The sequence below is a fragment of the Bombina bombina genome, chromosome 12 (genome assembly GCF_027579735.1).
Source record: "Bombina bombina isolate aBomBom1 chromosome 12, aBomBom1.pri, whole genome shotgun sequence".
Lineage (NCBI taxonomy): Eukaryota > Metazoa > Chordata > Amphibia > Anura > Bombinatoridae > Bombina > Bombina bombina.
This window is the reverse complement of record NC_069510.1, coordinates 118,398,424-118,420,619: the sequence shown is the minus strand read 5'-3', so window position 1 is coordinate 118,420,619 and position 22,196 is coordinate 118,398,424. Positions and strand designations below refer to the sequence as shown.

The following is a 22,196-nucleotide window of genomic DNA, read 5'->3' as shown; positions in this document are numbered from 1 at the left end:
GATAAAGATAGTACAGTACTGTAATCAGTAAGGTAATATTTATATGTCATTATACAGCTTATACATGTAAGCCCCCAAAATAAAAAAATGCCCTACCCTATTCTAAATTAAAAAGTTACCAGCTCTTTTACCTTACCAGCCCTTAAAAGGGCCTTTTGCGGGGCATGCCCCAAAGAATTCTGCTCTTTTGCCTGTAAAATAAAAATACAACCCCCCCAACATTAAAACCCACCACCCACATACCCCTAATCTAACCCAAACCCCCCTTAAATAAACCTAACACTACCCCCCTGAAGATCATCCTATCTTGAGTCATCTTCAGCCAGCCGACCACCGATGGAACCGAAGAGGAGATCCGGAGCAGCAGAAGTCATCATCCAAGGGGCGCTGAAGAAGTCTTCCATCCGATGAAGTCATCATCCAGGCGGCGCTGAAGAGGTCTTCCAACCGGGCGATGTCTTCTTCCAAGCGGCATCTTCAATCTTCTTTCTTCCGGATCCATCTTCATCCCGCCGACGCGGAACATCCTTCTTCCCCGATGGACTAACGACGACTGAAGGTTCCTTTAACCCCTTAAGGACCAGCGACGTACCCTGTATGTCACTGGTCTTTTTTTGGGACTTGATTGTTTTATAGCGCGGTCTTGCCACCAGTGTTGAGACTGCTCTATTCCACAAAGTCTGCTGGAGGGAGGTAATTAATAGCGTGTTCTTGCTAGACTAATGCTATTATGTCCTGAAAAAACCCTTAACGACCAGTGACATACAGGGTACATTGTGGTCATTAAGGGGTTAAGGGACGTCATCCAAGATGGCGTCCCTTCAATTCTGATTAGCTGATAGGATTCTATCAGCCAATCGGAATTAAGGTAGGAAAAATCTGATTGGCTGATTGAATCAGCCAATCAGATTGAAGTTCAATCCGATTGGCTGATCCAATCAGCCAATCAGATTGAGCTCGCATTCTATTGGCTGTTTCGATCAGCCAATAGAAAGCAAGCTCAATCTGATTGGCTGATTGGATCAGCCAATCGGATTGAACTTCAATCTGATTGGCTGATTCAATCAGCCAATCAGATTTTTCTTACCTTAATGCCGATTGGCTGATAGAATCCTATCAGCCAGTCGGAATTGAAGGGACGCCATCTTAGATGACGTCCCTTAAAGGAACCTTCATTCGTCGTTTGTCCGTCGGGGAAGAAGGATGTTCCGCGTCGGCGGGATGAAGATGGATCCGGAAGAAAGAAGATTGAAGATGCCGCTTGGAAGAAGACATTGCCCGGTTGGAAGACCTCTTCAGCGCCGCCTGGATGATGACTTCATCGGATGGAAGACTTCTTCAGCGTCCCTTGGATGATGACTTCTGCCGCTCCGGATCTCCTCTTCGGTTCCATCGGTGGTCGGCTGGCTGAAGACGACTCAAGGTAGGATGATCTGCAGGGGGGTAGTGTTAGGTTTATTTAAGGGGGTTTGGGTTAGATTAGGGGTATGTGGGTGGTGGGTTTTAATGTTGGGGGGTTGTATTTTTATTTTACAGGCAAAAGGGCAGAATTCTTTGGGGCATGCCCCGCAAAAGGCCCTTTTAAGGGCTGGTAAGGTAAAAGAGCTGGTAACTTTTTAATTTAGAATAGGGTAGGGCATTTTTTTATTTTGGGGGGCTTTGTTATTTTATTAGGCGGTGGGCTCCGGGAGCGGCGGTTTAGGGGGTAATAGCTTTATTTAGTTGCGGCGGTGTAGGGGGGACAGATTAGGGGTGTTTAGACTCGGGGTACATGTTAGGGTGTTGGGTGTAGACATCTCCCATAGGAATCAATGGGATGTCTAGCAGCAGCGAACATGAACTTTCGCTATGGTCAGACTCCCATTGATTCCTATGGGATCCGCCGCCTCCAGGGCGGCGGTTTGAAAACCAGGTACGCTGGGCCGGAAAAGTGCCGAGCGTACTTGCTAGTTTTTTGATAACTAGCAAAAGTAGTCAGATTGTGCCGCACTTGTGTGCGGAACATCTATAGTGACATAAGAATCGATCTGTGTCGGACTGAGTCCGGCGGATTGAAGCTTACGTCACTAAATTCTACTTTTGCCGGTATCTATCGAGGTTGACGGCTTCATAACTAGGGGCCATAGTACCATGATAAAGATAGTACAGTACTTTAATCAGTAAGGTAATATTTATATGTCATTATACAGCTTATACATGTAACCTAAAGGTAGTTTTATATCAGTTTATTACTTTTGTATACATAGTACCATGATAAAGATAGTACAGTACTGTAATCAGTAAGGTAATATTTATATGTCATTATACAGCTTATACATGTAACCTAAAGGTAGTTTTATATCAGTTTATTACTTTTGTATACATAGTACCATGATAAAGATAGTACAGTACTGTAATCAGTAAGTAATATTTATAGGTCATTATAGAGCTTATACATATAACCTATAGGTAGTTTTATATCAGTTTATTACTTTTGTATACATAGCACCATGATAAAGATAGTACAGTACTGTAATCAGTAAGTAATATTTATAGGTCATTATACAGCTTATACATGTAACCTAAAGGTAGTTTTATATCAGTTTATTACTTTTGTATACATAGTACCATGATAAAGATAGTACAGTACTGTAATCAGACAGGTAATATTTATATGTCATTATACAGCTTATACATGTAACCTAAAGGTAGTTTTATATCAGTTTTATTACTTTTGTATACATAGTACCATGATAAAGATAGTACAGTACTGTAATCAGACAGGTAATATTTATATGTCATTATACAGCTTATACATGTAACCTAAAGGTAGTTTTATATCAGTTTATTACTTGTGTATACATAGTACCATGATAAAGATAGTACAGTACTGTAATCAGACAGGTAATATTTATATGTAATTATACAGCTTATACATGTAACCTAAAGGTAGTTTATTTCAGTTTATTACTTGTGTATACATAGTACCATGATAAAGATAGTACAGTACTGTAATCAGTAGGTAATATTTATATGTCATTATACAGCTTATACATGTAACCTAAAGGTAGTTTATTTCAGTTTATTACTTGTGTATACATAGTACCATGATAAAGATAGTACAGTACTGTAATCAGTAGGTAATATTTATATGTCATTATACAACTTATACATGTAACCTAAAGGTAGTTTTATATCAGTTTATTACCTTTGTATACATAGTACCATGATAAAGATAGTACAGTACTGTAATCAGTAAGGTAATATGTATATGTCATTATACAGCGTATACATGTAACCTAAAGGTAGTTTTATATCAGTTTATTACTTTTGTATATATAGTACCATGATAAAGATAGTACAGTACTGTAATCAGAGAGGTAATATTTATATGTCATTATACAGCTTATACATGTAACCTAAAGGTAGTTTTATATCAGTTTATTACTTGTATATACATAGTACCATGATAAAGATAGTACAGTACTGTAATCAGTAAGGTAATATTTATATGTCATCATACAGCTTATACATGTAACCTAAAGGTAGTTTTATATCAGTTTATTACTTTTGTATACATAGTACCATGATAAAGATAGTACAGTACTGTAATCATTAAGGTAATATCTATATGTCATTATACAGCTTATACATGTAACCTAAAGGTAGTTATATATCAGTTTATTACTTTTGTATGCATAGTATCATGATAAAGATATTACAGTACTGTAATCAGACAGGTAATATTTATATGTCATTATACAGCTTATACATGTAACCTAAAGGTAGTTTTATATCAGTTTATTACTTGTGTATATAGTACCATGATAAAGATAGAACAGTACTGTAATCAGTAAGGTTATATTTATGTCATTATACAGCTTATACATGTAACCTAAAGGTAGTTTTATATCAGTGTATTACTTTTGTATACATAGGACCATGATAAAGATAATACAGTACTGTAATCAGTAAAGTAATATTTATGTCATTATACAGCTTATACATGTAACCTAAAGGTAGCTTTATATCAGTTTATTACTTTTGTATACATAGTACCATGATAAAGATAATACAGTACTGTAATCAGTAAGGTAATGTTTATATGTCATTATACAGCTTATACATGTAACCTAAAGGTAGTTTTATATCAGTTTATTACTTTTGTATACATAGTACCATGATAAAGATAGCACAGTACTGTAATCAGACAGGTAATATTTATTTGTCATTATACAGCTTGTACATGTAACCTAAAGGTAGTTTTATATCAGTTTATTACTTGTGTACACATAGTACCATGATAAAGATAGTACAGTACTGTAATCAGTAAAGTAATATTTATGTCATTATACAGCTTATACATGTAACCTAAAGGTAGTTTTATATTAGTTTATTACTTGTGTACACATAGTACCATGATAAAGATAGTACAGTACTGTAATCAGTAAGGTAATATTTATATGTCATTATACAGCTTATACATGTAACCTAAAGGTAGCTTTATATCAGTTTATTACTTTTGTATACATAGTACCATGATAAAGATAGTACAGTACTGTAATCAGTAAGTAATATTTATAGGTCATTATACAGCTTATACATGTAACCTAAAGGTAGTTTTATATCAGTTTATTACTTTTGTATACATAGTACCATGATAAAGATAGCACAGTACTGTAATCAGTAAGGTAATATTTATATGTCATTATACAGCTTATACATGTAACCTAAAGGTAGTTTTATATCAGTTTATTACTTTTGTATACATAGTACCATGATAAAGATACTACAGTACTGTAATCAGTAAGTAATATTTATATGTCATTATACAGCTTATACATGTAACTTAAAGGTAGTTTTATATCAGTTTATTACTTTTGTATATATAGTACCATGATAAAGATACTACAGTACTGTAATCAGTAAGTAATATTTATAAGTCATTATACAGCTTATACATGTAACTTAAAGGTAGTTTTATATCAGTTTATTACTTTTGTATATATAGTACCATGATAAAGATAGTACAGTACTGTAATCAGTAAGGTAATATTTATATGTCATTATACAGCTTATACATGTAACCTAAAGGTAGTTTATTTCAGTTTATTACTTGTGTATACATAGTACCATGATAAAGATAGTACAGTACTGTTATCAGTAAGGTAATATTTATATGTCATTATACAGCTTATACATGTAACCTAAAGGTAGTTTTATATCAGTTTATTACTTTTGTATACATAGTACCATGATAAAGATAGTACAGTACTGTAATCAGTAGGTAATATTTATATGTCATTATACAGCTTATACATGTAACCTAAAGGTAGTTTTATATCAGTTTATTACTTTTGTATACATAGTACCATGATAAAGATAGTACAGTACTGTAATCAGTAGGTAATATTTATATGTCATTATACAGCTTTTACATGTAACCTGAAGGTAGTTTTATATCATTTTATTACTTTTGTATACATAGTACCATGATAAATATAGTACAGTACTGTAATCAGTAAGGTAATATTTATAGGTCATTATACAGCTTATACATGTAACCTAAAGGTAGTTTTATATCAGTTTATTACTTTTGTATACATAGTACCATGATAAAGATAGTACAGTACTGTAATCAGTAGGTAATATTTATATGTCATTATACAGCTTATACATGTAACCTAAAGGTAGTTTTATATCAGTTTATTACTTTTGTATACATAGTACCATGATAAAGATAGTACAGTACTGTAATCAGTAAGGTAATATTTATATGTCATTATACAGCTTATACATGTAACCTAAAGGTAGTTTTATATCAGTTTTATTACTTTTGTATACATAGTACCATGGTAAAGATAGTACAGTACTGTAATCAGTAAGGTAATATTTATATGTCATTATACAGCTTATACATGTAACCTAAAGGTAGTTTTATATCAGTTTTATTACTTTTGTATACATAGTACCATGGTAAAGATAGTACAGTATTGTAATCAGTAAGGTAATATTTATATGTCATTATACAGCTTATACATGAAACCTAAATGTAGTTTTATATCAGTTTATTACTTTTGTATACATAGTAACATGATAAAGATAGTACAGTACTGTAATCAGAGAGGTAATATTTATATGTCATTATACAGCTTATACATGTAACCTAAAGGTAGTTTTATATCAGTTTATTACTTTTGTATACATAGTACCATGATAAAGATAGTACAGTACAGTAATCAGTAAGGTAATATTTATGTCATTATACAGATTATACATGTAACTAAATGTATTTTTATATCAGTTTATTACTTGTGTATACATAGTACCATGATAAAGATAGTACAGTACTGTAATCAGACAGGTAATATTTATTTGTCATTCAACAGCTTATACATGTAACCTAAAGGTAGTTTTATATCAGTTTATTACTTTTGTATACATAGTACCATGATAAAGATAGTACAGTACTGTAATCAGACAGGTAATATTTATATGTCATTATACAGCTTATACATGTAACCTAAAGGTAGTTTTATATCAGTTTATTACTTTTGTATACATAGTACCATGATAAAGATATTACAGTATTGTAATCAGTAAGGTAATATGTATATGTCATCATACAGCTTATACATGTAACCTAAAGGTAGTTTTATATCAGTTTATTACTTTTGTATACATAGTACCATGATAAAGATATTACAGTATTGTAATCAGTAAGGTAATATTTATATGTCATTATACAGCTTATACATGTAACCTAAAGGTAGTTTTATATAATTATATTACTTGTGTATACATAGAACCATGATAAAGATAGCACAGTACTGTAATCAGTAAGGTAATATTTATATGTCATCATACAGCTTATACATGTAACCTAAAGGTAGTTTTATATCAGTTTATTACTTTTGTATACATAGTACCATGATAAAGATAGTACAGTACTGTAATCAGTAAGGTAATATTTATATGTCATTATACAGCTTATACATGTAACCTAAAGGTAGTTTTATATCAGTTTATTACTCTGTATACATAGTACGATGATAAAGATAGTACAGTACTGTAATCAGTAAGGTAATATTTATATGTCATTATACAGCTTATAGATGTAACCTAAAGATAGTTTCTCCAACATTGGTGTGTCCGGTCCACGGCGTCATCCTTACTTGTGGGATATTCTCTTCCCCAACAGGAAATGGCAAAGAGTCCCAGCAAAGCTGGTCACATGATCCCTCCTAGGCTCCGCCCACCCCAGTCATTCTCTTTGCCGTTGCACAGGCAACATCTCCACGGAGATGGTTAAGAGTTTTTTGGTGTTTAAATGTAGTTTTTATTCTTCTATCAAGTGTTTGTTATTTTAAAATAGTGCTGGTATGTACTATTTACTCTGAAACAGAAAAGGATGAAGATTTCTGTTTGTAAGAGGAAGATGATTTTAGCAGACAGTCACTAAAATCGGTTGCTGTTTCCACATAGGACTGTTGAGATGAAGTAACTTCAGTTGGGGGAAACAGTTAGCAGACTTTTCTGCTTAAGGTATGACTAGCCATATTTCTAACAAGACTGTGTAATGCTGGAAGGCTGTCATTTCCCCTCATGGGGACCGGTAAGCCATTTTCTTAGTCAAAAACAAACAGAATAAAGGGCTTATTATGGGCTAAAAAACTGGTAGACATTTTTATGGGCTAAATCGATTGCTTTATTTGTGCATATTATTCAAATTTAGGCTAACAATTGACATTTATAATCTTGGGGAACGCGTATTCCCCTCAGGGCTTGGTTGGGTCTTAGCAAAGACTGTATCTGGGACTGTATAGGGGTTAAATTGAAAAACGGCTCCGGTTCCGTTATTCTAAGGGTTAAAGCTCTGAAATTTGGTGTGCAATACTTTTAAGGCTTTAAGACACTGTGGTGAAAATTTGGTAATTTTTGAACAATTCCTTCATACTTTTTCACATTTTCAGTAATAAAGTGTTTTCTGTTTGAAATTTAAAGTGACAGTAACGGTTTTATTTTAAAACGTTTTTTGTGCATTGTTGACAAGTTTAAGCCTGTTTAACATGTCTATACCTTCAGATAAGCTATGTTCTATATGTATGAAAGCCAATGTGTCTCCCCATTTAAATTTATGTGACAATTGTGCCATAGCGTCCAAACAAAGTAAGGACAGTACTGCCACAAATAATGATATTGCCCAAGATGATTCCTCAAATGAGGGGAGTAAACATGATACTACATCATCTCCTACTGTGTCTACACCAGTTTTGCCCATGCAGGAGGCCCCTAGTACATCTAGTGCGCCAATGCTTATTACCATGCAACAATTAACGGCTGTAATGGATAACTCCATAGCAAATCTTTTATCCAAAATGCCTACTTATCAGAGAAAGCGCGATTGCTCTGTTTTGAACACTGAAGAGCAAGAGGACGCTGATGATAATTGTTCTGTCATACCCTCACACCAATCTGAAGGGGCCATGAGGGAGGTTTTGTCTGAGGGAGAAATTTCAGATTCAGGAAAAATTTCTCATCAAGCTGAACCTGATGTTGTGACATTTAAATTTAAATTAGAACATCTCCGCGCACTGCTTAAGGAGGTGTTATCTACTCTGGATGATTGTGACAATTTGGTCATTCCAGAGAAATTATGCAAGATGGACAGGTTCCTAGAGGTTCCGGTGCCCCCCGACGCTTTTCCTATACCCAAGCGGGTGGCGGACATAGTAAATAAAGAGTGGGAAAAGCCCGGCATACCTTTTGTTCCTCCCCCTATATTTAAGAAATTATTTCCTATGGTCGACCCCAGAAAGGACTTATGGCAGACAGTCCCCAAGGTCGAGGGGGCAGTTTCTACTCTAAACAAACGCACTACTATTCCTATCGAAGATAGTTGTGCTTTCAAAGATCCTATGGATAAAAAATTGGAAGGTTTGCTTAAAAAGATTTTTGTACAGCAAGGCTACCTTCTACAACCAATTTCATGCATTGTTCCTGTCACTACGGCAGCGTGGTTCTGGTTCAAGGAACTAGAAAAGTCGCTCAGTAGAGAAACTCCATATGAGGAGGTTATGGACAGAGTTCACGCACTTAAATTGGCTAACTCTTTTATTTTAGATGCCGCTTTGCAATTAGCAAAATTAGCTGCGAAAAATTCAGGGTTTGCTATTGTGGCGCGCAGAGCGCTTTGGCTAAAGTCTTGGTCAGCGGATGTGTCATCCAAGACAAAATTACTTAACATTCCTTTCAAAGGTAAAACTTTATTTGGACCTGATTTGAAAGAGATTATTTCAGACATCACTGGGGGAAAGGGCCACGCCCTTCCACAGGATAGGTCTTTTAAGGCTAAAAATAAGCCTAATTTTCGTCCCTTTCGCAGAAATGGACCAGCCTCTAATTCTGCATCCTCTAAGCAAGAGGGTAATGCCTCACAACCCAAACCAGCCTGGAAACCAATGCAAGGCTGGAACAAAGGTAAGCAGGCCAAGAAACCTGCCACTGCTAACAAGACAGCATGAAGGAGTAGCCCCCGATCCGGGACCGGATCTGGTGGGGGGCAGACTCTCTCTCTTTGCTCAGGCTTGGGCAAGAGATGTTCAGGATCCTTGGGCGCTAGAAATAGTTTCTCAAGGTTATCTCCTGGAATTCAAGGAACTACCCCCAAGGGGAAGGTTCCACAAGTCTCACTTATCCTCAAACCAAATAAAGAGACAGGCATTCTTACATTGTGTAGAAGACCTGTTAAAGATGGGAGTGATACACCCAGTTCCAATAAAGGAACAAGGAATGGGATTTTATTCCAATCTGTTCGTAGTTCCCAAAAAAGTGGGAACGTTCAGACCAATTTTGGATTTGAAGATCCTAAACAAATTTCTCAGGGTACCATCGTTCAAAATGGAAACTATTCGAACGATTCTACCCACCATCCAGGAAAGTCAATTTATGACTACCGTGGATTTAAAGGATGCGTACCTACATATCCCTATCCACAAGGAACATCATCAGTTCCTAAGGTTCGCTTTTCTGGACAAACATTACCAGTTTGTGGCTCTTCCATTCGGATTAGCCACTGCTCCAAGGATTTTCACAAAGGTGCTAGGGTCCCTTCTAGCGGTTCTAAGACCAAGGGGCATTGCAGTAGTACCTTACTTGGACGACATTCTAATACAAGCGTCGTCCCTGTCAAAGGCGAAGGCTCATACGGACATCGTTCTAGCCTTTCTCACATCTCACGGATGGAAGGTGAACAAAGAAAAGAGTTCTCTGTCCCCGTCAACAAGAGTTCCCTTCTTGGGAACAATAATAGATTCCTTAGAAATGAGGATTTTTCTGACAGAGGTCAGAAAATCAAAACTTCTAAGCTCTTGTCAAGTGCTTCATTCTGTTCCTCGTCCTTCCATAGCGCAGTGCATGGAAGTAATAGGATTGATGGTTGCAACAATGGACGTAGTTCCTTTTGCACGAATTCATCTAAGACCATTACAACTGTGCATGCTCAAACAGTGGAATGGGGATTATACAGACTTGTCTCCAATGATTCAAGTAGATCAAAAGACCAGAGATTCACTCCGTTGGTGGCTGACCCTGGACCATCTGTCCCAGGGAATGAGCTTCCGCAGGCCAGAGTGGGTCATTGTCACGACCAACGCCAGTCTAGTGGGCTGGGGTGCGGTCTGGGAATCCCTGAAAGCTCAGGGTCTATGGTCTCGGGAAGAGTCTCTTCTCCCGATAAACATTCTGGAACTGAGAGCGATATTCAATGCTCTCAAAGCTTGGCCTCAACTAGCAAAGGCCAAATTCATAAGGTTCCAATCAGACAACATGACGACTGTTGCTTATATCAATCATCAAGGGGGAACAAAGAGTTCCCTGGCGATGAAAGAAGTGGCCAAAATAATTCAATGGGCGGAGGATCACTCCTGCCACCTGTCTACGATCCACATCCCAGGTGTGGAAAACTGGGAGGCAGATTTTCTGAGTCGTCAGACATTCCATCCGGGGGAGTGGGAACTCCATCCGGAGATCTTTGCCCAAATAACTCAATTATGGGGCATTCCAGACATGGATCTGATGGCGTCTCGTCAGAACTTCAAGGTTCCTTGCTACGGGTCCAGATCCAGGGATCCCAAGGCGACTCTAGTAGATGCACTAGTAGCACCTTGGACCTTCAACCTTTCCACCGTTTCCTCTCATTCCCAGGCTGGTAGCCAGGATCAATCAGGAGAGGGCCTCGGTGATCTTGATAGCTCCTGCGTGGCCACGCAGGACTTGGTATGCAGACCTGGTGAATATGTCATCGGTTCCACCATGGAAGCTACCTTTGAGACAGGACCTTCTTGTTCAGGGTCCATTCGAACATCCAAATCTGGTCTCCCTCCAGCTGACGGCTTGGAGATTGAACGCTTGATTCTATCGAAGCGTGGGTTTTCAGATTCTGTGATAGATACTCTGGTTCAGGCCAGAAAACCGGTAACTAGAAAGATTTACCATAAAATATGGAAAAGATATATCTGTTGGTGTGAATCCAAAGGATTCCCATGGAATAAGATCAAAATTCCTAAGATTCTCTCCTTTCTACAAGAAGGTCTGGAGAAAGGATTATCTGCAAGTTCTCTAAAGGGACAGATCTCTGCTTTATCTGTCTTACTACACAAAAGACTGGCAGCTGTGCCAGATGTTCAAGCATTTGTTCAGGCTCTGGTTAGGATCAAGCCTCTTTACAGACCTTTGACTCCTCCCTGGAGTCTAAATCTAGTTCTTTCAGTTCTTCAAGGGGTTCCGTTTGAACCTTTACATTCCATAGATATTAAGTTACTATCTTGGAAAGTTTTGTTTTTGGTTGCAATTTCTTCTGCTAGAAGAGTTTCAGAGTTATCTGCTCTGCAGTGTTCTCCGCCCTATCTGGTGTTCCATGCAGATAAGGTGGTTTTGCGTACTAAGCCTTGTTTTCTTCCTAAGGTTGTTTCTAACAAAAATATTAACCAGGAGTTAGTTGTACCTTCTTTATGTCCGAATCCAGTTTCAAAGAAGGAACGTTTGTTACACAATTTGGACGTAGTCCGTGCTCTAAAATTCTATTTAGAGGCTACAAAAGATTTCAGACAAACATCTTCCTTGTTTGTTGTTTATTCTGGTAAAAGGAGAGGTCAAAAAGCGACTTCTACCTCTCTTTCCTTTTGGCTTAAAAGCATCATCCGATTGGCTTATGAGACTGCCGGACGGCAGCCTCCTGAAAGAATCACAGCTCACTCCACTAGGGCTGTGGCTTCCACATGGGCCTTCAAGAACGAGGCTTCTGTTGACCAGATATGTAAGGCAGCGACTTGGTCTTCACTGCACACTTTTGCCAAATTTTACAAATTTTATACTTTTGCTTCTTCGGAGGCTATTTTTGGGAGAAAGGTTTTGCAAGCTGTGGTGCCTTCCGTTTAGGTAACCTGATTTGCTCCCTCCCTTCATCCGTGTCCTAAAGCTTTGGTATTGGTTCCCACAAGTAAGGATGACGCCGTGGACCGGACACACCAATGTTGGAGAAAACAGAATTTATGCTTACCTGATAAATTACTTTCTCCAACGGTGTGTCCGGTCCACGGCCCACCCTGGTTTTTTAATCAGGTCTGATGAATTATTTTCTCTAACTACAGTCACCACGGTATCATATGGTTTCTCCTATATATATTTCCTCCTGTCCGTCGGTCGAATGACTGGGGTGGGCGGAGCCTAGGAGGGATCATGTGACCAGCTTTGCTGGGACTCTTTGTCATTTCCTGTTGGGGAAGAGAATATCCCACAAGTAAGGATGACGCCGTGGACCGGACACACCGTTGGAGAAAGTAATTTATCAGGTAAGCATAAATTCTGTTTTTATATCAGTTTATTACTTTTGTATACATAGCACCATGATAAAGATAGTACAGTACTGTAATCAGACAGGTAATATTTATATGTCAGTATACAGCTTATACATGTAACCTAAAGGTAGTTTTATATCAGGTTTATTACTTTTGTATACATAGTACCATGATAAAGATAGTACAGTACTGTAATCAGTAAGGTAATATTTATATGTCATTATACAGCTTATACATGTAACCTAAAGGTAGTTTTATATCAGTTTATTACATTTGTATACATAGTACCATGATAAAGATAGTACAGTACTGTTATCAGACAGGTAATATTTATATGTCTTTATACAGCTTATACGTGTAACCTAAAGGTAGTTTTATATCAGTTGTATTACTTTTATATACATAGTACCATGATAAAGATAGTACTGTACTGTAATCAGACAGGTAATATTTATATGTCATCATACAGCTTATACATGTAACCTAGAGGTAGTTTTATATCAGTTTATTACTTTTGTATACATAGTACCATGATAAAGATAGTACAGTACTGTAATCAGTAAGATAATATGTATATGTCATTATACAGCTTATACATGTAACCTAAAGGTAGTTTCTCCAACATAGGTGTGTCCGGTCCACGGCGTCATCCTTACTTGTGGGATATTCTCTTCCCCAACAGGAAATGGCAAAGAGCCCAGCAAAGCTGGTCACATGATCCCTCCTAGGCTCCGCCTACCCCAGTCATTCTCTTTGCCGTTGTACAGGCAACATCTCCACGGAGATGGCTTAGAGTTTTTTAGTGTTTAACTGTAGTTTTTCATTATTCAATCAAGAGTTTGTTATTTTCAAATAGTGCTGGTACGTACTATTTACTCAGAAACAGAAAAGAGATGAAGAATTCTGTTTGTATGAGGAAAATGATTTTAGCAACCGTAACTAAAATCCATGGCTGTTCCACACAGGACTGTTGAGAGCAATTAACTTCAGTTGGGGGAACAGTTTGCAGTCTCTTGCTGCTTGAGGTATGACACATTCTAACAAGACGATGTAATGCTGGAAGCTGTCATTTTCCCTATGGGATCCGGTAAGCCATGTTTATTTCGATTGTAAATAAGGGCTTCACAAGGGCTTATTTAAACTGTAGACTTTTTTTGGGCTAAATCGATTGATATTAACACTTATTTAGCCTTGAGGAATCATTTATTCTGGGTATTTTGATTTAATAATATCGGCAGGCACTGTTTTAGACACCTTATTCTTTAGGGGCTTTCCCAAAGCATAGGCAGAGTCTCATTTTCGCGCCGGTGTTGCGCACTTGTTTTTGAGAGGCATGGCATGCAGTCGCATGTGAGAGGAGCTCTGATACTTATAAAAGACTTCTGAAGGCGTCATTTGGTATCGTATTCCCCTTTGGGTTTGGTTGGGTCTCAGCAAAGCAGATACCAGGGACTGTAAAGGGGTTTAAAGCTTAAAACGGCTCCGGTTCCGTTATTTTAAGGGTTAAAGCTTCCAAAATTGGTGTGCAATATTTTCAAGGCTTTAAGACGCTGTGGTGAAAATTTGGTGAATTTTGAACAATTCCTTCATGTTTTTTCGCAATTGCAGTAATAAAGTGTGTTCAGTTTAAAATTTAAAGTGACAGTAACGGTTTTATTTTAAAACGTTTTTTGTACTTTCTGATCAAGTTTATGCCTGTTTAACATGTCTGAACTACCAGATAGACTGTGTTCTGAATGTGGGGAAGCCAGAATTCCTATTCATTTAAATAAATGTGATTTATGTGATAATGACAATGATGCCCAAGATGATTCCTCAAGTGAGGGGAGTAAGCATGGTACTGCATCATTCCCTCCTTCGTCTACACGAGTCTTGCCCACTCAGGAGGCCCCTAGTACATCTAGCGCGCCAATTCTCCTTACTATGCAACAATTAACGGCTGTAATGGATAATTCTGTCAAAAACATTTTAGCCAAAATGAACCCTTGTCAGCGTAAGCGTGGCTGCTCTGTTTTAGTTACTGAAGAGCATGACGACGCTGATATTAATATCTCTGAAGGGCCCCTAACCCAATCTGAGGGGGCCAGGGAGGTTTTGTCTGAGGAAGAAATTACTGATTTAGGGAACATTTCTCAGCAGGCTGAATCTGATGTGATTACATTTAAATTTAAATTGGAACATCTCCGCATTTTGCTTAAGGAGGTATTATCCACTCTGGATGATTGTGAAAATTTAGTCATCCCAGAGAAACTATGTAAAATGGACAAGTTCCTAGAGGTGCCGGGGCTCCCAGAAGCTTTTCCTATACCCAAGCGGGTGGCGGACATTGTTAATAAAGAATGGGAAAGGCCCGGTATTCCTTTCGTCCCTCCCCCCATATTTAAAAAATTGTTTCCTATGGTCGACCCCAGAAAGGACTTATGGCAGTCAGTCCCCAAGGTCGAGGGAGCGGTTTCTACTTTAAACAAACGCACCACTATTCCCATAGAGGATAGTTGTGCTTTCATAGATCCTATGGATAAAAAATTAGAAGGTTTGCTTAAAAAGATGTTTGTTCAGCAGGGTTACCTTCTACAACCCATTTCATGCATTGTCCCTGTCACTACAGCCGCATATTTCTGGTTTGATGAACTGCTTAAGGTGCTCGATAGTGACTCTCCTCCTTATGAGGAGATTATGGACAGAATCAATGCTCTCAAATTGGCTAATTCTTTCACTCTAGACGCCTCTTTGCAATTGGCTAAGTTAGCGGCTAAGAACTCTGGGTTTGCTATTGTGGCGCGCAGAGCGCTTTGGTTGAAATCTTGGTCGGCTGATGCGTCTTCCAAGAACAAGCTACTAAACATTCCTTTCAAGGGGAAAACGCTGTTTGGTCCTGACTTGAAAGAGATTATCTCTGATATCACTGGGGGTAAGGGCCACGCCCTTCCTCAGGATCGGCCCTTCAAGGCAAAAAATAGACCTAATTTTCGTCCCTTTCGTAAAAACGGACCAACCCAAGGTGTTACGTCCTCTAAGCAAGAGGGTAATACTTCTCAGGCCAAGCCAGCTTGGAGACCAATGCAAGGCTGGAACAAGGGAAAGCAGGCCAAGAAACCTGCCACTGTTACCAAGACAGCATGAAATATTGGCCCCCGATCCGGGACCGGATCTGGTGGGGGGCAGACTCTCTCTCTTCGCTCAGGCTTGGGCAAGAGATGTTCTGGATCCTTGGGCGCTAGAAATAGTCTCCCAGGGTTATCTTCTGGAATTCAAGGGACTTCCCCCAAGGGGGAGGTTCCACAAGTCGCAGTTGTCTTCAGACCACATAAAAAGACAGGCGTTCTTACATTGTGTAGAAGACCTGTTAAAAATGGGAGTGATTCATCCTGTTCCATTAAGAGAACAAGGGATGGGGTTCTACTCCAATCTGTTCATAGTTCCCAAAAAAGAGGGAACGTTCAGACCAATCCTAGATCTCAAGATCTTAAACAAATTTCTCAAGGTCCCATCGTTCAAGATGGAAACCATTCGAACTATCCTTCCTTCCATCCAGGAAGGTCAATTTATGACCACGGTGGATTTAAAGGATGCGTATCTACATATTCCTATCCACAAGGAACATCATCGGTTCCTAAGGTTTGCATTCCTGGACAAACATTACCAGTTCGTGGCGCTTCCTTTCGGATTAGCCACTGCTCCAAGGATTTTCACAAAGGTACTAGGGTCCCTTCTAGCGGTGCTAAGACCAAGGGGCATTGCAGTAGTACCTTACCTGGACGACATTCTGATTCAAGCGTCGTCCCTTCCTCAAGCAAAGGCTCACACGGACATTGTCCTGGCCTTTCTCAGATCTCACGGCTGGAAAGTGAACGTGGAAAAGAGTTCTCTATTCCCGTCAACAAGGGTTCCCTTCTTGGGAACAATTATAGACTCCTTAGAAATGAGGATCTTTCTAACAGAGGCCAGAAAAACAAAGCTTCTGGACTCTTGTCGGATACTTCATTCCGTTCCTCTTCCTTCCATAGCTCAGTGCATGGAAGTGATCGGGTTGATGGTGGCGGCGATGGACATAGTTCCTTTTGCGCGCATTCATCTAAGACCATTACAACTGTGCATGCTCAGTCAGTGGAATGGGGACTATACAGACTTGTCTCCGAAGATACAAGTAAATCAGAGGGCCAGAGACTCACTCCGTTGGTGGCTGTCCCTGGACAATCTGTCTCAAGGGATGATGTTCCACAGACCAGAGTGGGTCATTGTCACGACCGACGCCAGTCTGATAGGCTGGGGCGCGGTCTGGGGATCCCTGAAAGCTCAGGGTCTTTGGTCTCGGGAAGAATCTCTTCTACCGATAAATATTCTGGAACTGAGAGCGATATTCAATGCGCTCCAGGCCTGGCCCCAGCTTGCGAGGACCAGGTTCATACGGTTTCAATCAGACAACATGACGACTGTTGCGTACATCAACCATCAGGGGGGAACAAGGAGTTCCCTAGCGATGGAAGAAGTAACCAAAATTATTCTTTGGGCGGAGTCTCACTCCTGCCACCTGTCTGCTATCCACATCCCAGGAGTGGAAAATTGGGAAGCGGATTTTCTGAGTCGTCAGACATTGCATCCGGGGGAGTGGGAACTCCATCCGGAAATCTTTGCCCAAGTCACTCACCTGTGGGGCATTCCAGACATGGATCTGATGGCCTCTCGTCAGAACTTCAAAGTTCCTTGCTACGGGGCCAGATCCAGGGATCCCAAGGCGGCTCTAGTGGATGCACTAGTAGCACCTTGGACCTTCAAACTAGCTTATGTGTTCCCGCCATTTCCTCTCATCCCCAGGCTGATAGCCAGGATCAAGCAGGAGAGGGCGTCGGTGATCTTGATAGCTCCTGCGTGGCCACGCAGGACTTGGTATGCAGATCTGGTGAATATGTCATCGGCTCCACCTTGGAAGCTACCTTTGAGACGAGACCTTCTTGTTCAGGGTCCGTTCGAACATCCGAATCTGGTTTCACTCCAGCTGACTGCTTGGAGATTGAACGCTTGATTTTATCGAAGCGAGGATTCTCAGATTCTGTGATCGATACTCTTGTTCAGGCCAGAAAGCCTGTGACTAGAAAGATTTACCACAAAATTTGGAAAAAATATATCTGTTGGTGTGAATCTAAAGGATTCCCTTGGGACAAGGTTAAGATTCCTAGGATTCTATCCTTCCTTCAAGAAGGATTGGAAAAAGGATTATCTGCAAGTTCCCTGAAGGGACAGATTTCTGCCTTGTCGGTATTACTTCACAAAAAGCTGGCAGCTGTGCCAGATGTTCAAGCCTTTGTTCAGGCTCTGGTTAGAATCAAGCCTGTTTACAAACCTTTGACTCCTCCTTGGAGTCTCAATTTAGTTCTTTCAGTTCTTCAGGGGGTTCCGTTTGAACCCTTACATTCCGTTGATATTAAGTTATTATCTTGGAAAGTTTTGTTTTTAGTTGCGATTTCTTCTGCTAGAAGAGTCTCAGAATTATCTGCTCTGCAGTGTTCTCCTCCTTATCTGGTGTTCCATGCAGATAAGGTGGTGTTACGTACTAAACCTGGTTTTCTTCCAAAAGTTGTTTCTAACAAAAACATTAACCAGGAGATTATCGTACCTTCTCTGTGTCCAAAACCAGTTTCAAAGAAGGAACGTTTGTTGCACAATTTGGATGTTGTTCGCGCTCTAAAATTCTATTTAGATGCTACAAAGGATTTTAGACAAACATCTTCCTTGTTTGTTGTTTATTCAGGTAAAAGGAGAGGTCAAAAAGCAACTTCTACCTCTCTCTCTTTTTGGATTAAAAGCATCATCAGATTGGCTTACGAGACTGCCGGACGGCAGCCTCCCGAAAGAATCACAGCTCATTCCACTAGGGCTGTGGCTTCCACATGGGCCTTCAAGAACGAGGCTTCTGTTGATCAGATATGTAGGGCAGCGACTTGGTCTTCACTGCACACTTTTACCAAATTTTACAAGTTTGATACTTTTGCTTCTTCTGAGGCTATTTTTGGGAGAAAGGTTTTGCAAGCCGTGGTGCCTTCCATTTAGGTGACCTGATTTGCTCCCTCCCTTCATCCGTGTCCTAAAGCTTTGGTATTGGTTCCCACAAGTAAGGATGACGCCGTGGACCGGACACACCTATGTTGGAGAAAACAGAATTTATGTTTACCTGATAAATTTCTTTCTCCAACGGTGTGTCCGGTCCACGGCCCGCCCTGGTTTTTTTAATCAGGTCTGATATTTTATTTTCTTTAACTACAGTCACCACGGTACCATATGGTTTCTCCTATGCAAATATTCCTCCTTAACGTCGGTCGAATGACTGGGGTAGGCGGAGCCTAGGAGGGATCATGTGACCAGCTTTGCTGGGCTCTTTGCCATTTCCTGTTGGGGAAGAGAATATCCCACAAGTAAGGATGACGCCGTGGACCGGACACACCGTTGGAGAAAGAAATTTATCAGGTAAACATAAATTCTGTTTTTATATCAGTTTATTACTTGTGTATACATAGTACCATGATAAAGATAGTACAGTACTGTAATCAATAAGGTAATATTTATATGTCATTATACTGCTTATACATGTAACCTAAAGGTAGTTTTATATCAGTTTATTACTTGTGTATACATAGTACCATGATAAAGATAGTACAGTACTGTAATCAATATAGGTAATATTTATATATGTCATTATACTGCTTATACGTGTAACCTAAAGGTAGTTTTATATTATTTTATTACTTTTTAAAAAAGTTTGAATTTCAGAAAAAGTTTGTATTTTGAGGTTCTAGATTTGGGGATTTGTACCTGTAAAGCCCTTTATGTACATGGCCATATACCATGAATATATTAATATTTATATGACTATTTTTTATCAGATAGTGTTTATACGAGTGTAACAGATTATTTTAGTGTATTTATGTTTGTTGGAGCTTTTTTTTTAACTCGGAAACTTAGCGCACCACTTGTAATCTAGCCCTTTGTGTTTAAGAAAGAGGTTAAAGACATGATTAAAGTTATACTCAGGATCTGCAGTGCATTGCTATATCTGAGCAGGGTTCAGCCAATGAGCTAAGCAGGAGAGGCATACAGACCTATCCACCAATCACAGACCATGCCTTGTGCGTGAATAGGATAAGTGTAAGCCTGTTTTTTTTTTTTAATCATATCTGTATTTGTAAGCAGGATAGAAAACATTCATTGCCTCTTTATTTAAAGGGACAGTAAACACCAAAAATGTTATTGTTTAAAAAGATAGATAATCCCTTTATTACCCATTCCCCAGTTTTGCTTAACTAACACAGTTATATTAATACACTTTTTACCTCTGTGATTACCTTGTTTCTAAGCCTCTGCAGACTGCCCCCCTATCTCAGTGCTTTTGACAGAATTGCATTTTAGTGCTGACTTATAAATAACTCTACTGGAGTGAGTACAGTGTTATCTATATAGCACACATGAACAAACAGTACATGCTGTTAGCTATTCACAGCTAGACTGTGAGATAAGAGGTTGACTGCAGAGTCTTAGAAATCAGCCTATAAGCCTAACTAGGTTTAGCCTTTAACAAAAAATACAAAGAAAAAAAAGTACATGTGATGCTTAAAGTGATTTGGAAAGGTTTTTAAAATGACATTCCCAATCTGAATCATGACAGTTTAATTGTGCCTTTAACTGTGTGAAGAGTAGGCTGTGTCGTGTAATGAGGCAGAATTATTATTGGGATTTACTTAAACTGCAATCATTCCATTAATATTCATAAATCCCAAAATAAATCTTTTTAAAAACATGTACAGCTTTTTGTGGTTAAAACCACCTCTTATACCTTGACTGACAGGGTACTGCAGAGCATTGCTTTACAGCAGTCTAGCAGCTGAGGCGTTACAGAGTGTGACTGTATATTTACCTGTATAAATTATAAGATCTGATACTCCCATCCCAACCTGTCAATAACATTTACTTCTCAGGCTGACGCTGTCCCCAGTACAGAAACGGATGGGTGTGAGTTCTCACTACCGCATGGGGGACCTGGGTCTGGTTCCAAGGCAGGACATCTCCAGTGCAGTGCTGAGCAAGATGAGTATGCTCTCTAGGACCACCCGACTGGGGCCAGTGGGAGGGAACCCCAGTATTCCAAAGGTAACTCCTATACCGGCTGGCACAGAAATCTATTCTATTAGCGACATGTAACACTCATATTATACTAAGCAGCAGATTTATCATTGTCCTGAACCTGTCTGACCGGGATTATAATTTGTGGTTAGCATTTGCTGCAATATTAGTCTGGGATGAGGTGACGGGCAGAGAGATTGTCAAATTCTGGTCTATCTGTGTCACATAAAGAATCCCTAAGTATTTCCTTGTCTAGGGACAGTGATCAGGCTGTGCGTCACAATGTACCCCGAGCTAGATGTCAGATCATGTCTATATGGAGTTAATATGTTATATGGAGTATTATGTGCTCACTCCTCACTCACTCACAAAAGGAAAATTCTATACTGGTTGGAGTGGACAATGAAGGTCACTTATAGTGGTAAATCTACCAGACCCAATTGGAATGGAAATAACAGTATGTAATAAAATAAAATCAGTGCATATACAATATTTATTACAATAATTTCCTAAAAATACCTATACAGGATTCTGTTAACAGACACAATAGTAACGAATATCTGAATGTTTGGATACACCAGCTGTTCTTTTTGAAAGTTCCAACTACCAACATTTTTTTTTTTTTTTTTTTTTTTTTTTTTTTTTTAAAAAGAGATGTCCCAGATTTTACAAGTGAAAATTGTGTTTTATACTTGTGGTAAAGTTATAGGGGCCGAATTATCAAGCTCCGAATGGAGCTTGATGCCCCTGTTTCCGCGCGAGCCTTTAGGCTCGCCGGAAACAGCAGTCTAAAGACTGCTGCTCCATAACTGGTCCGCTGTCTCTGAGGCTGCAGTCTGCAATCCACCCGATCCTATAGGATTGGGCTGATTGATACCCCCTGCTAGTGGCCGATTGGCCGCAAATCTGCAGTGGCGGAACTGCACAAGCAGTTCTGGTGAACTGCTTGTGCAATGTTAAATGCCGACAGCGGCGGTCTGTGTCTTTGGAATTAAAAGTAGCCTATTGACATTAGTTGGACGAAAACATTTTTTCATCTAAATAAAGACATCTAAATTATGTTTGGTTTCTTGTCTGCTTATCTCGTTTCAGGATCTGCTTACAGTGAGCTACGAAGAAAAGTGGCTAAAACAAACTGCTTTACCAGGGATCCCCTCAAATCCATCCAATAAGCCCATTCTCATGGCTAAATAAAGATAATACTATTCACAACAACTATTTCAATAAACAAAAATATTCTGTGTCTAA

At 39.0% G+C, this 22,196-nt stretch overlaps 1 protein-coding gene across 1 annotated transcript in view; it reads left to right on the top strand.

Moving 5' to 3' along the window:
• Positions 1-22,196, top strand: part of CFAP157 (cilia and flagella associated protein 157) — a 153,783-nt gene extending 131,587 nt beyond the window's left edge. The window contains exons 8-9 of the mRNA XM_053695499.1: positions 20,804-20,975; positions 22,041-22,196. Coding sequence (XP_053551474.1) covers positions 20,804-20,975; positions 22,041-22,142 — 274 coding nt within the window. The 3' untranslated portion in view covers positions 22,143-22,196. The remainder of the gene's footprint in view (positions 1-20,803; positions 20,976-22,040) is intronic.